At 36.3% G+C, this 16,738-nt stretch overlaps 1 protein-coding gene across 2 annotated transcripts in view; it reads right to left on the minus strand.

The window, feature by feature from the left end:
- LOC107047830 (heterogeneous nuclear ribonucleoprotein 27C) overlaps positions 1-9,678 on the minus strand; it is a 27,070-nt gene extending 17,392 nt beyond the window's left edge. Inside the window, exons 1-6 of one of the 2 annotated variants that reach the window (XM_015270683.1) lie at positions 9,503-9,678; positions 6,309-6,516; positions 5,226-5,412; positions 4,462-4,544; positions 3,006-3,396; positions 259-459 (exon numbers count right to left, since the gene is read on the minus strand). In XM_015270683.1, the coding sequence (XP_015126169.1) occupies positions 259-459; positions 3,006-3,396; positions 4,462-4,544; positions 5,226-5,412; positions 6,309-6,516; positions 9,503-9,540 (1,108 nt within the window). In that variant the 5' untranslated portion in view covers positions 9,541-9,678. The remainder of the gene's footprint in view (positions 1-258; positions 460-3,005; positions 3,397-4,461; positions 4,545-5,225; positions 5,413-6,308; positions 6,517-9,502) is intronic. The other variant, XM_015270684.1, reaches the window with a different exon arrangement.
- Between the last annotated feature and the right edge of the window lie 7,060 nt (positions 9,679-16,738).

A 16,738-nucleotide genomic window follows, 5' to 3' on the forward strand; every position in this document is an offset into this window, starting at 1 on the left:
GGGGGGGGGGGGGGGGGGGGGGGGGGGGGGGGGGGGGGGGGGGGGGGGGGGGGGGGGGGGGGGGGGGGGGGGGGGGGGGGGGGGGGGGGGGGGCAGGGGTAACGAATGTGTATTTATGGTGGTAACAGTCATCACGACAAAACGATGAGCATAGTGATAAGAAAAATGTTAATGAAGAATAAATAATTGAAAATTAAAGAGAGGAAAAAAACTTAATGAAAGAAGAAATTTGACTTTTGAGCTTTTGTGAAGACTCACCCTGCGGGCCAGAGGGGTTCGAGTTGGAGTTGGGCTGCGAGGAGTTGGGCTGAGGGGGCTGGGGTGGGGGTTGGGTTCCGTGCGGTGGGCCATTTTGTGGCATATTCCAGGAGTTCCAGGAACCACCCGGACCACCCCCCGCAGCCCCGCCAGTGCCAGCTGTGGGCCCGTAACCCCCTGAAGCGGCCGCCGCCGGCCCACCTGCGATCATTAACCACAAAAAACACGTGTCACCGAATCCGTAAACAGTCTCATTACACTTGTCTCGGACGTGTGATTTTTGTTTCGTTTTTTTATTTTTTATTTTTGGTTTCTTCGCAATTTTGAAAGTACGATTTTTGTCTCTTACTCCTGACTCGCTTGTACATCATGTTCTTATGGGGACATTTGAATATTACGTCACACGATTGAGGGGAAGGGATGGGTGATGTTTGTCGATTAACCGAAAACATCGATTTTTCATGCCCAAATATCGATGTTTTTGAGCAAGCTAACAAAATTTTACATTTTTTTATCGAATAAATAATAATGTTGATTGATTGAGAATAAAAGAAATTATAATTTATCCGCAATCGGAAGTAATTATTTTCTAGAGTAGCACCCTATAAATGAGAAGTGGACAGATCCAATCGTCTATTGTTGTTTAGGGTAGTATATTGGCTACAACTATTATCAATAATAATATATGTAACAATCAACAATTAATGCAGCCAACGTCCAGCCACGGAAAATATTCGATATATTTTTTTCGATTAATCAATAACTCTGTTTCGAGATTCAAAATTTGACTCTCCACCAATACTTATCATTGAAACGTAAGTTACTCGAGTTGTATTTTTTAAATGTAATATTTTCAGGAAAAACATTTAAAAAATTGATTTTTTAAAATTGTTTTTTTTTCTATGTAAAAATGAGAAAAAACATCGATTTTTTGAATAATCTATTTTTTTCCGGAAAAATCGATTCACAACATCGATGTTTTTAAAAACATCGCCCATCCCTATTGAGGGGAGGGAGGGGGTTCTTTAGATTGTGATGTCGCACCATTTTTTTCATTTTTAATCGACGAATTGCAAATGCAATTTCGTTCTCGTCCCCTTTTCTTGCGAAGATTTCACCAATTCTGCAAACTATCCCAAAGGTTCATAACGAGTAATTTGGGAATGTGATGGCAACAATTTAATGAGTTGCAAAATGTTTGACGAGCATCGCATAGAGATTTCATTGTTCACTTAAAGATTTGCCTTTTTTTAATTCTAATTTTATGAAGAAGTCCAAAAAACGTGTGACGTAATATTGGCATGGCCCCTTATGCGGAGATTTATTTTCGTGGCTTGATTCTCCTTCCAATACACCATTAGAAATCTTTAGCTGAACGTTTTTATATACTTCTTGGAAATTTTAATGACGTTACATTGCGAGAAAAAATGACGTTTTCAAACAAGTGTTTGTTTGAAGGAGAAAATCGCAAGTTAAATAGAATAATAATAATAATGATATGATGGCAATCCTGTAATTTAGAAACAAAATATTTCTTGATGAACTCCATTTTATCAAAAATGTTCCGCCTCTTGAGTCAAATATTTGGCTGTTCAAATGAAACAATTTCCATCTTTGTAACTTTCTACTTGCGATTTTTTCAGTTTAAACGAGACTTGTTTGAGAAGATGTTTTATTTTTCTCTCAGTGTATAGTTCCACTTAAATTTCGAGGAATTCCACAATTCAAAGTTAACAATTTTATGAAAACATCGATGTAAATCGTGAATTTCAATTATATTTGTCCGTAGAAATTAACATAAGGAGAATTCAGTGGAATTTGATACTGAATATTCAAATTTTGATTGAAAATTCAAGTAGGTTGAAAATTCTCATCTTTCTGTTGCTAAAAAATTGGAAATTCCATTGAATTCCCAGTGAAATATCATCTCTTTTCTAACAGTGTATCAGTGGGAGGAACGAGTTTGAGTGAGAAATCACAGCAAGTCGATCGCACCGGCAGAGAGAGATCGTGAGACAATTTTTCATCGAGGTTATTTGAAAGACGTGACAATTGTGTCTTGAACACAAATGGAAACTCATCCGGGAGAACCTGACGCCTTCAAACTTGACATTACACTGAGACAGTCATCCTACTGTATTTTCTTTCCTAATAATCATACGAAACAATTGCTGGACCCACCGTGTGGCCCACCAACTCCCAAAAATACTCAACACAAATAAATTCCTCACCCTAATTATCAGTTTTCCTTCCTTTGTCAATGACATACCACTAAACCTGTCCAAGCGGGATGGAGAGTTGGATAGGATTGGGACAAATGTCGTCTTAATTTTTAACGTTTAAAACCCTTATTTAAAAAACACAATTTGAAATTCTTTCATTGCGACGGAGGCAATCGAAAAGGAAGGAGTTGGAGGATCTACATTGATGATGAAGTTAATCAACAAAAAATATTCCCATCTAAAAAAACAAATCTAAAGCTTTCCCCCTCCTCTCTCACGCTCTCTCCCTCCGTTGAATTCACCCACGAAAATGTTTCTCGAAAGCACAAAGACCAGAAAAAAAAATATCAACATACATTTAATCCAGAGAAATATTTTCATGAGGTAAAAGCAGTCGATTGACAATAGATCATCGGCTGGATCGACTGCCTCTGTCGCGAAAGTTTATCAGAATGGATGATGAATGCGAGAAAAATCAACAATCTGAATGATTCTATCGAGTGATATTTCGTCGTGAGGACTCACCGTAGCTTCCGTATCCCTGAGTGGCAGCTGCTGGTTGAACGCTGTAGTTGCTGCCCCATTGGTGAGGTGGGGGTGGAGGGATCTGCTGCTGCTGGGGTGGTCCAGGTGGTGCACCCCAGCCTTGAGCATTGTACTGGGTGCTGTAGCCAGCGTAACCACCAGTCTGGGGACTTGTTCCCCAGCCCTGATACTGCTGCATCATGTTGCCAGGTGGTCCCATTGGTCCACCCATCATTGGTCCACCCATCTGACCATTGGGCCCACCCATGGGACCCATGTTACCAGCCATTCCCATCGGTGGCCCACCCTGCTGTGGTGGACCCCATTGGCCCTGATGACTGTCATTCATCTTGCTGGACGAGTCACGTGGTTCAGCACGCTTTATCTCAACCTGAAACCAAGAGGTTTGGGGGTCGAGGTATGAGAAAACCACTGGGAATATTCATTCCATTTTTCGGATTTCTATCGCTGAGAATATTCAAGTTTCAATTCATTTACTTTAATTGTTCAAATATTTTAATGTTGATAATCATTTGGTGGAATTAATCTTCAGTTTTTTTATCGACAGGTTCATTAAGGAATCCATGAAATTCAATCGAGTGTAACATATATTCGATAAATATCAAGTGATGAAAGTTGTTTTGAACCGTAATTTTTATCCAATTTCAATTCAGATTCCCTGTTGATTTTTTTATAGTTTTTTTTATTCAAATGAACGAAACAAGCCCAAAGAATTGAAATACCATGAAAATTGCGACTTGAAACAACTTTCATAGATTGAAATTTTGTGTACACTTCTTGGAACCTTAATTTTGTCCTTGAAAATTCACAAATTGTATTAAAAAATTAATGATAACAGTAAGTTTCAGTGCAATTATTCAATTATCGGTGCTGTATAGTCATGTTTTTGCTGCTCAAAAACTTGTAATTCCATTGAATCTTCAGTGAAGATTGAAATTTCACGATTTCTTCCCTTTAATCGAATCCAACGTCACTTTCCTGAAAATTACTACTAGACTGTCCATGAAATTTCAATTTTTCTTAACAAATACATCAACAATTGACAATTCACGTTGATTAAATAATCAACTCAAATGAAAGTCGCCATACGCAGCATAAAAAGAAAATCCCAAAGTCCCACTTGAATATCCTCAAAACTCTCAAGGCTGTTCACTCTCATTGGAAATCGCTGGTATCGCCCTTCTAATCTAATGTGCACGGATAATATAACAAGATGTATAATTTCTCTTTATTACACTAGACTTAATACTGTACGCTAATTTTACTACGATGTTTATCGATTTATTTATAGGCTATTTGCACTGGGAAAATAAGGTAGAAATTATTGGATTTTCATATTCTTTTTTGTTAATTATAAATAACGAGTATCTACGAACTATAGTAACAAATAGTTTTTCTGGTAAAGTGTGGTTTTCTTGTGAGGATTATACTGTACCTGTTTGCCGGCTAGGTTGACGAAATGCTCGGATACACATCGGTCCACAGCGTCTTCATCTTCGAAGCTGAGAAAGCCAAATCCTGTTGTCCAAACGTGACACAATTTTTTTAGCAAGAAAATGGACCATTTTCGGTACATTTTTCTCCAAGTATGCATTATTTAGTTTATTTTACTCATTTTCTTTGCAGTTATTATTTACCGCGGCTCATTGTACTCGCATACGTCACATACGTTACGTGCAAGAATAATTTATTTATTTCCTTTCATTTGATGAGTGGAAATGTCGAATGTTACGGTAAATCGATTTCAAACTAGTGAGAACGTGTGATTTCACCTGTTGTAATTCGTTCGGGTTGACAAGTATGTAAGTGGGTTGATGATATTGATAAATGGAGCAGTCTTGTGAATTGAGTGAGATTATTAGAGAAATAATGGCGGTTCCCCGAGTGCCTTAAAAGGTAGCTTAGTCAACTTAAGCTATTTGTGGTACACCTTACAGTAGCACAGCCTTAAGTTACACTTAACAGAGATACTTAGAGTAAATTCCACATAATTGGATAACGAGTGTAACGTAATGTAACGTATTCACCGAAACAATTATTTTATTTAAAAAAAAAAGACATGTGGTATTAGAGTATCTTTAGATTTAGCAATTCTTAATAGAGCTTAATTTTAAGTTGAAGTTTACTAATTTAGTTTATGCATAAAGGAGAAAATGTGATGATGTAAAAAAAATGGTTGTGGTGGGGGGTTGCTCTCACCTCTGGATTTCTTTTTCTCCTGGTCGTACATTATAACGACTTCCATGACCTTGCCGAAGCGGGCGAAAAATTGTCGAAGGTCAGTCTCGGTTACGTTGCTGGGCAGGCCACCGAGAAAGACTTTTGGAAAGCCACCGCTGCGTTTTGGCTTCTGCAGGGTGCGTGGATTGCATGGTTTTGGATCGATCTGATGGATCAAAATGGTAAATTAATTTCTGAACATTTTTTATGGGGAAATAAATGGCAGGAAAACTCGAATTTCTTGAATTCATCAGTTTTGCTTCGTTAAAAATACGAAATTATCTCGGAAACGAGTGATTTTATCGGGATATGTCAAGAGACATATTTTGTTAAGGATTTTCTCAGCTATAAAAAAGGCCCTATCGAATTTTCATCCAGGACCGATAGTTTCTGAGATATTCAAAGTTAAAAACCTAATTTTTATGAATATAAATGTCCACCAATTTTAGGCTGAAATTTTCAGTACATTTTTTGGAATTGTTTATCAAGTAACAATTATAATAAAATTTCAGGGAATTTTGTCATTGAAAATTCACAATTTGATGAAATCAGTCAAAACTGTAAATTTCCGTTCAATTATTCTACGAAAATCTACAGAATTCAGAAAAATTCAGCTAAGTATATTCTCGAATTTTCACTGAATAATCATGATGCTGCTACTCAAAAAATTATAATTTCATCGAATTGTCAGCAAAATTAAAGATTTAATCCCCCCCCCCNCCCCCCCAAATCAAACTCAATGCCCACCCAATGACTACTAAACTGTCCATGGAATTTCAATTTGGCTCCAACATCACCCCATCAATTAAAAATTCATGTTGATTTAATCAAGTCAATTGAAGTTCGCTGTATGCACGATAAAATAATTCCAAAGTCCCAATTGAATATCCTAAACCCCTCAAGGCTGATAACTCTCATTAAAAATCACTGCTATCGCCCTTCTAATCTGATTCTAATGATCTTCTCTCGGGACCGATAATTTCTGAGACAAATTCAAACGAAATAAAAACGTTGTCATCATGAAAATTTCATCATGATCATGAAAAATTTCATCATTCTTACCGTACGGCCATCCAACTGATGTGGTCCGTTCTGAAGAACAAGTCCCACATTAGCAGGATCACTGAACGTGACAAAGCCAAAGCCACGGCTTCGTCCAGACTCAGAGTTCTTCATAACCACGCAGTCAATAACTTCGCCATAACGGCTGAAGTAACGCTGTAGATTTTCTTGCGTTGTCTCCCAGGATAAGCCGCCAACAAATAATTTTCTGTAAATTGATGAATAACAATGTCATAAATGTCGGCCAAACAGCCTGATGATTCTCCACCCCAGCATTGAGGAGCGATAAATATTGAGGGGCGTGATAAAACAATGAATTTTTATTCCATATCAATACGCCACGAGCATTATGCGGAAGAATTATCGAATCGAAATTTATTGAATAAAATACGAAACGATCACGTCAGTCGGGAGATGAGTCATCTCAACACACGAGGGGGCTGGTGAGGAAGAAAAAATTCTGTGATGACAGCACATCACGTGATGGCTGATAGGTACCATATACTGTTAAAAAATTTTGACTGAAATTTTCAGTACACTTTTTGCAGATTTTTATCGAATTTAATTACCACTGAAATTTCAAGGAATTTCGACATTGAAAATTCAGAATTTTGTGGAAAAATCAAAGAGAACTGTAAATTATAGTTATCCATTTTTCCCTGATAATAGATAGAAAACCGGAAAATTCCGGTAAATATATTCTGGAATGTTCAGAACAGTGACACTGAATGCGATTTAGGGAGAACAAAATCATGAAATTTTAGATTTCACTGGAAATTCTATATAATTTGGCACTGAATACTCATATTAGATTAGAAATTCAAATCAATTAAGGAATTCTCGTCGTTATGCTGCTTAAAATTCAGGAATTTTACTGAATTTTCAGTGAAACCTGAAATTTCGTGATTTTTTCCCCCTAAATCGCATTCAGTGTCACTGTCCTGAAAATTAGTAGTCGACTGTTCATGAAATTTCATTTTTTTTCTAACAGTGTAGGGTTTATCAAGTTCCATAATTAATTGATCTATGTTTATTCATTCTTTTACGATCATGTGCAATCATTTTTAAGACATTTCAAGGTTTCAATCATCAATAGCTAAATGAATATATTCTGTAATTTTCAGGACAGTGACACTGAATGCGATTTAAGAAGAACAAAATCGTTATATTTTATATTTCACTCAAAATTCTATGTAATTCGGCACTGAATACTCATATTAGATTGGAAATTCAAATCAATTAAGGAATTCTCGTCTTTATACTGCTTAAAATTCTGGAATTTTACTGAATTTTCAGTGAAACGTGAAATTTCATTATTTTTTTTCCCTAAATCGCATTCAGTGTCACTGTCCTGAAAATTAGTAGTCGACTGTCCATGAGATTTCATATTTTTTTCTAACAATGTAAGGTTTATCAAGTTCCATAATTAATTGATCTATTTTCATTCATTTTTTTGCGATCATGTGCAATCATTTTTAAGGCATTTCAAGGTTTCAATCATCAATAGCTAAATGAATATATTCTGTAATTTTCAGGACAGTGACACTGAATGCGATTTAAAAAGAACAAAATCGTTATATTTCATATTTCACTCAAAATTCTATGCAATTCGGCACTGAATACTCATATTAGATTGGAAATTCAAATCAATTAAGGAATTCTCGTCTTTATACTGCTTAAAATTCTGGAATTTTACTGAATTTTCAGTGAAACGTGAAATTTCATTATTTTTTTTCCCTAAATCGCATTCAGTGTCACTGTCCTGAAAATTAGTAGTCGACTGTCCATGAAATTTCATTTTTTTTTCTAACAGTGTAAGGTTTATCAAGTTCCATAATTAATTGATCTATTTTCATTCATTTTTTTGCCATCATGTGCAATCATTTTGAAGGCATTTCAAGGTTTCAATCATCAATAACTAGAGATTGGCAGAGTGAAATTGGTCAATTTTTTCTCATATTCAAGGTTTTTTCAGGGTTTGAAATGAGACTCCATTTATTCAAATCGTATCATTCAGTCAGAAAATATTGACGATTTAAAATGAGCCATTTAAAAAAAAACTCCTAACAATCTTAGAACGTTTTCTTCATAATCATCACCCCGACAAACGTGAGTAAAAGAAAGTAGAGCAAACCGGGTACTTTTGGAAAACTATTCCAATTCTTCATACATTTAATAGCTCATGAACATCGGGAAATTCGCAAAAGCATTAATTTTGCCCCACCCTCTGAATAATTGTCAATCAACCTCGTGCCTGAGCCTTCCCCGATCATTCCCAACATTTAATCACTGATCCTACGAATAAGATAAAATTCTTATCGCCTTTAACAAAGCCACAAAGGCGTACAAAATCGGCTAAAATTAATTTCTGAGCAAGTGAAACATCAGTCACGCTGGGATGAAATCATCAAAAAAATCATCAGTCAATGGAATTAATGAAGTTAAACTCACAATCAGTCTAGACCAAAAACTATTGAAGCCCCCCCGATAAATAATTAATGCCACGAGAACCCAAAGAAGCTTGTAAACAAAAATCAGAGTAATTTTCGGAATAAAAATAAATTGCCCCAAATCCCGACTATTCTCGCTGTTTCTCAAAGCGTTTCCGTAAGAAGCCGCGGGGCGAGGGGATCAAGCCGAGGATGGAAAGCCAACGGCGACTGCCGGCACAATGCTACACTTTCACCGTTCTTTCCAAAAAAAATTCCCTCAAAACACGAGAATTCTCGGCCGATGGGGAGCGAAAAAAATATTGGAGCAGAAAAGCTAAATTGGATTTTTAACTGAAATAGCAGATTAGTAGCGGTGCGTGAGCCGGCGTTGGAGTGTTCTCGGATCGTGTGAAAAAGGCACGCTTCACTGAGGAGAAAAAAAAATCCCGGCCGCTCCGTCTCGAATTTCGTGCGAAAGGGGCACAAACAAACGTCCGCCATTGATGTAAATGTTACGCATCTGCGGAGTCGAATGTGGAATAGGATCTTTCATCGAATTTATTTGGAAATTCCACAGCATTAAAACCCAAGCGACATTTCAGGCCTCCACAATCACCCCTCCGCCCGGCCCTGCGCCCCGCCGCGCAGTAACGCAATCCCGTGTACTACGATGACGATTGAACGAGAGGAAAAAAATGCTGATCCTAATTTACCACTGGTTAACCACAATTTTCAATCGTTATTGATACGTTAAACACTCACCCCTTTTCGTCGTCGTCCATTTCGGCTTTCACTCTCATAATATTTCACTTATAACTACGTGAATTGTTGTTACTTTAGCGGACGCGTGTGGGAATATGGCACGATGCTTTAGCGCGGACGAGGGTAATGGCTTCCCACAAATGAAACAACCAACGATGAAACTCGAGCGACTTCGGGTTATAGCCGGGGAATGTAAACGTAACCGATGCTATGCGCGTCACTTCCCGTTTTTAGTTCACGCATTTCTTGACTGGTGGAGTCAAATCAGTTATTGCGCGCGCAGAACAGGGGTGGAGATGTTTTACCCAGAGCCCTTGGGATATTTTTCTTATCAACAATTGCAATGACTCATTCGTTGACGTTAATTACTGCATGAAAAAAGGTATCAAATCGAATGTTTTCATTGATTAAAAAAAATGTACGCAATTTTCTCGGATTTTTATGGATTGAGAATGCAGAATAAATAATTAAATTTTTCGTTACCACATCGGAGGAGTCGATACAGCACTGAGATCGAGAATATATTCTCAAAAATTATCCAAAATATCGATAAATAATCGGGTGGATTAATTCTCTCGAAGAGAGATTAGCTGATTTTCGGGGAAAATATTATGAATAATTTTTCGTTACAGTAGGTGAATTGAGCCATATTGTCACACTGGGTTCAATGATCTACCGTCACGGCGGCAAAACCCCGCCATCTTGCATTTTAATCACGTGGCGTCATTCAAAATCCCGCGGCAACAGTGGAATTGTTGGAATTCCGAGAATCTCTTCTCAGAGAATAATCCCAATTTATTCATCTCCGAAAACTCTTGGGGAACGAGTATTACCACCGATGGCGAGCCGAAATAACCGCGCGATAATTCACCGATCCCCAATTTTCTCAGCACGACATCTAATCTGCATTTATTTGCAATCGAAGATACAGAAAACGAATTCATTAATTAATCTCGAATGATGGATATGCTGATCTTCTAGGTAGAAATATACGGATTCAGGTTATAGTCTCCTCCGCTCCCTGTTAGACGCACTCGGTCAGTCGCCAGTGACTCTCAACCTAATTGGCAATAACAATCGTAGACACTTCCCCCCACATACGATAGAATTTCATCGAAAAACTATGCTAGCGCATTCTTGAAGAAATTTTGTTGCAGATTATGCAACTTTACTGTGTTTTTTTAAAGAGGTTTTTGATAGAAAAAAAATCGTTATATTGAGATTTTTGTAAAGAAAAATTCTTGTGCATAAATTTTCCAAGTTTTTCCCGCTGTATTTTCATTTCTTTCTTATAATAAAATTTAAAAAATGAATCTTTCGATAGATACTTCAATAAATATGATTTTATATAAAAAAAAATTAACAGAACCGCCGCAAAAAAATGTAAGTTTTCAACAGAATTCTAATAAAACGGCATTTGAATTCTTATAAAAGTCTATCAGAAATTCAAGAGGAAGCGTTTTTCCATTAAATTATTTAATACACGACCATAACACGAGCCGTCCCGAGCAACTGCAACTCCATCAACGCAAACATTTTGAAACGGCATCAGCTCGTAAACCCATAAACCTGTAATTTTCCACGCGGCCCACGAGTACATACTCTCCTGTACAATAAAATATAAACTGTATACCGAGAATATGTACAACTACGTGATAGAAATCTATCGGGGAGATCTTTTGTAGTTTCCGAGGCACGTGGAAAGCCTCAACGATAATAAAACCTCAAACTTCAGGTGTAAACATGAAGAATTGATTTTATGTTGAAAACCTGATGCAGAAGGATCGATACAGGAGAAACGTGCAGTTGTCTGAGGCTGCATGAATAAATGAAACTTAGAGGGGATGAGAACGAGTAACCCCCCCCCGCCCCTGTACATTTCCCTGAATATTTGAGGGGAGGTAGCCTCACGTCTCCCTGTGGAGAATCTCTACCTGCTTGAAGGAAGGAAACAGTGGTGCATTGCACGGTACTTTGATCCTGGGAATATAGTTGACAGTAGGGATGCAAAATGCCGGTAATTTTCGACATGCATCAAGCCAGCCCTAAATTTACCGTTTTCTGACCATTTGTGACCTGACGCATACCGCGTGATGCAAATTCACCGGTCAATTTACCCAATTGTCAGTAATTTTTTCTCGTTGTCATTTATGCTGAAAAATCGTCTATCTAGATGTAATCTCACCGTCATTTTTATGATCGGTCATTTTTTTTTCAGTTTCTACATGATTTTTCTTAGAAATTTTAATAAAATTATGAGAACGCTGAAACGGAAATGGAAAATTTAGTGAATGTCTTAGTATGGAATTGCTAACAAGGGGAAAATTACTCTTGTGAGGTATATAGTATAGTTATTTTTGGTTCAACCAATTTTTTGCAAGTCCCCAGATCTGGTGCAACAACAAACTGAAGAATGGGGCAACGTATTGTATATTATACTGGCCTATATGGCATTCATGTTTTTTGTTCTTCTTTTATAACTTTCAATATTCATTTACTTGGGGTTTATTATAGGGACGGGAACGAAGTGTACAGACTCGAGAGGGTATATATATGGATGAATAAATAATAAAAAATAGTATAGTTATTTTTGCTAATAAATTAGAAATATGCTTCCGAATGGTTATTTTGCACATCATTTCCTTCTATCGTGTATAATTCAGTGTTTATTTCATTTTATTAAACTGAATAAGATGTCCTTTTACCTAATTTTGTCATATTTTTAATTTAGTTAAATGTTATCAGCATCACTATTCTTATTATCCCTTTTCTTCTATACAACCGATTGTCTTTTTTACGGTTCTGTCTCTCCCCCCAACCCTTCGATAAAATGTTGGTAGAAAAATTTTATTTACACATACTTAAATGAATTTGAAACATCACATTTGAAGAAACCGTCAGGAAGCTCACTTTCAGGGAAATTCATGAAAAATTCGGAATTTCCAACAATCATCATAAAAATCAAATCAACCAATATAGCTATCGTAATCATCTTTTAACTTCGACATAATGGCATTAAAACAAACATTTTAAGATTGAATTCATTTGAAGCATGATATTCAAAAATATCCTCGGAATTCTAATTTTCAAAAAAAAAAAAAAATTTGAAAATTTTCGAATAAATCAAAATAACGATTACTTCTATCGCCTTCATTTTCGAACTCGGTTAAAGGGACATCTGAACAAATTTTTAAGCTATCATGCAATCAATTCGAAACATTTTTTTAAGTTATCGTGAGACAACCGATTTTCGAAAAAATTCCAAAATTACAAAAACCAATCGATGAATGAAATTTTAAGTAATGGCGATCGATAAGGCTCAACAATACCTACATTTGAAAAGGAGACCAACGCCACACGAGTAAAAAACCCCATCACAACAGGCCGGAAAAATACTATTTCGGACTTTTTGGCTCATAATCGGTCGATATAACGCAAAAAACCCACAACTTAAATTGGAACGATTACAATGCTTCCATCCGGAACCAACAAAATCATAATTAATCAGCAACATCCAAATACATCCTGCGATACATCATCGTTTTTTTACAATCTCATTTTAATGAATAAATTATAAAATTTGCTTTGAAAATAGTCGATCATTCTTCATTAAATGTCAAAGTTCATCAAAATTCTTCGTTAAAAAAAACAGAACGAGCTTCCCCAAAAAATGCCCCTCTATTGATCCACCTGAATATAATCGTATCGTAGAATAAAGGGTTAAAAAAATGAGACAGAAAAGACTGAGGCTGAAGAGAATAACCACCGATTCCTGGAATGATCTCAGCAGAGCGATGGAACAATCATTTCTCCATCGTAAAACTCATTTGTTCGGAATCGTAACTAATTTATTCATATTCTGAATTTTACGAGAAATCGATTTTATTCCTAACAAAACAAGGTTTCCGAAAGTTGAGAAAATTTCAATCATTTATTTATAAACAACGGATGTTTAAAAACATACTAATTCTGTGCACAAGGCAATTTGAATGATACTAAATATTAATTATTTTTTTCAAATGGTTCTCACGTAATTTGATTAACAAATTCGGTGATTGAAAATAGTTGAATCTATAGTGTGGTCTGTATCGAACTGAAAGATACTTGGATATTCTTAAATTGGGAGAACTACTTGAAAACAAATCATAATTGGTCAGCAACATCCAAATTATATCCCGCGATCCATCATCGCTTTTTTTCCATTTCATTTTCATGAATAAATTATGAAATTTGCTTTGAAAGTGGTCGACCATTTTCCATTAAAGATGTTCGACACCCTTTTACCCAAAATTGACGTTGTTTTCATTTTTCTGGCAAATTATCGATGGGAGTGACGTGAAAAAATATAACGATTTTGTGGTTTGTCATTCTTTAATGGCTCACGAAGTTGCGTAGTGGTGCGATAATTTTCATGCGTTTTTTCTACACTTTTGTGATTCTTTTTAGAAGTTTAGAGAAAACCCAGGACAATATTCGCACCACCTTAAAATTTCGTCAGTCATTAAATAATGACAAAACGCAAAAACGTGATATTTTTTCACGTCAATTCCATCATAAGTTTGGAAGAAAAATTAAAAAAACGTGAATTTTGGCAGAAAGGGTGTAGAACAACCTTAAACGTCCAAGAAGTTTGCGAGTTTTACATTGAATAAAAAAAGCTATTCATCAAAATTCTTCGTTAAAAAAAAAAACACAGAACGGGTTTCGACGATCTTGAAATTTTCCACAAAAAATGTCTCTCTACTGATTCGCCTGAACAACGTATCGTAGAATAAAGGGTTAAAAAAATGAGACAGAAAAGACATGCTGAAAAGAATACCCACCGATTCCTGGAATGATCTCAGCGATAGACTTAATCGATTCATCGGTTTTATTCTCTTTCCTCCGCTCGCAACGAGTTACACGGGGCCCTATCATCAAGAAGGCTCCGAGGGGCCGCAAAAAAAGATAGAGTTTAGAAAAATGCTCTCGTCTGCTCAGCCCCAGATATTTAAACGTCTAGTCGTGGGCCCCTAAAACAACTAACGTCCAATACTTTCCTTTCAATTTCGCCGCCCACTGGATATTCAACGTTCGACTGAAAATAAACGAGTATCGTTCACTGTCTCGGGTCCCCCCGATATCGTAGGAGCCAAATGTTGTAACTGGTAGATTCTCTTTTCCTGGAATGCTCTGGGGCCACATGTTTCTTTCCGGGGACGAGGGAAATGAGCTGGACGTAGCAGGAATGGTCGAGAGTATATTTCCATATTTCTCCGCTGCGATTGATTATTTTCCATTTATTGAGCATTCAATTTTTAAATAAATAAAACGTACGATTGGAAGATATCAGAACTATTCATTTATTTATACACTATTTTGTAATGAATGTTCCAACGCACACAGAAAAATTTGATGGAAAAACGCAGTGCATTCGCATTGGAACCAAATGTTGTAAGTAACTCTTGTGGATTAGCTTCTCCTGAAGTTTCCACGGGCCACGTGTTTCTTTCGAGGATCAGGGAAATGAGCTGGACGTGACAGAAATGGTCAATATTATTTCCATCTGTTCTCCGGTGGTGCGTTGCGCTCAATGAATCGACAAATTACTGTACAACGCTCGATGGGACGTGATCCAGTCTGCATGACATGTATGATTAGCATGGCACGATCGAAATCATTGGCGTTTCTACGGAAGTCCTCGATTTGTCAACGACACGAGCTCGTATAATGCGAGAGTGAAAATCGTGTGACATCTCTGGAGCTGATGAATTTTCTCATTATTTTGTGGATATCATCAGGAGAAATGTGATATACGAAATTTTGAATTTTACTTCCGCATGGTAGCAGTGAAATCGTTCCTATTTTTAGATTCTCTAATTTTACTTGGAAATTATGTAGAATGATCTGAAATGTAAAAATACGAAGCTTGACGGCTATGTGTGCGCACTGTTAGAAATAAGGGGAAATTTCATGAACAGTTGACTAGGAATTTTCAGGAGAGTGACATTGAATGCCATTTAAGGTCTAATATCCCAAGATAATCGGACTCATAAGTTAGGTCCTATGGATTTTCGGAAAAAATTCTAAATAACTTAATTTATTTCATTCTCGTAAGGTACAGAGTTTTTCTATTTTCATGTATTGTTGATGCAGATGACAATAACTGTTTGAATCAAATAAGAAATTATTTGTTAATTAATTTTTCATCACGCTGTGACGAAAAGTGAACTTTTCGGCACGCTCCGCGTGCCTAAAAGTCCAATTTCCGCCACATTGTGATGAAAAATATTGTTCGTAACTCGTGAAAAAATGTTTTTTAGCTCGTGGGAACCTCCCACTCGCCACACTTTTTTGCACTCGTTACGAAATATACTATTTTGAATCAAATAAGGAACGCTTTCACGAAGTTTACATTTTTTAGAGTTGAATATCACAGAAATTATGCAGTACGGAATTTTACAAAAAATTCTCCGTATTCGGTATTTATCAATCTATCACGTATTAGTTTTTTAAAAACGTCGTAAGAACGGTTTCCTCATAAGATGGAGAAATCGAGTTGGGAGAGACCCATAACCCCCGTATGGCCCGTGCCTCTCGTGTTAGAAGCCAGCATTTCATTATTTATTGTCTTCTAAACTGTGTAGTACAGCCAGTAAACATTTTTTTCAATAGCTGAGGATTATTATAAACATTATCTCTGAAAAATATGGGGACAATCTTGAGAGAAACGTGTTTTCTAGGGATATACCTCAAGGGAAAAACAATAATGAAATTTCAGATTTCACTGAGAATCCACCGAAATTCCAAATTTTTTTAACAGCAGTGATATAAGATTTTCTAAACTTGTTTGAATGTTCAATGAAATCATGAATATTCAGTGCTAAATTACGATGAATTTTTAGATAATTGAAAATTCAGAAATATATTTAGCGGAATTTTCCTGATTCCTACTAATTTTCAGGAAATAATTGAACAGAAATTTACAGTTCTGATTTATCCTTGGGAATTTTCAATGGCGAAATTCCTTGAAATTCCAATGCAACTAAAATTTTGGAAAAGTGTACCGAAAATTTCAGCGAATTTTTTTAATAGTGAATGTGCCGATGTCTACCTGGTAGTCCACTTTTAGAAAATCGAAAAATTAAAGGACTAGAATAATTCAAAAAAATCTCATGGTGAATTTTTAGAGAATTGAAAATTCAAAACATATTTACCAGAATTTTCCTGATTTCTACTAATTATCAGGAAATCTTT

The sequence above is a fragment of the Diachasma alloeum genome, unplaced genomic scaffold, assembly GCF_001412515.2.
Source record: "Diachasma alloeum isolate Michigan unplaced genomic scaffold, Dall2.0 Dall_scaffold_78908, whole genome shotgun sequence".
Taxonomy (NCBI): Eukaryota; Metazoa; Arthropoda; class Insecta; order Hymenoptera; family Braconidae; genus Diachasma; species Diachasma alloeum.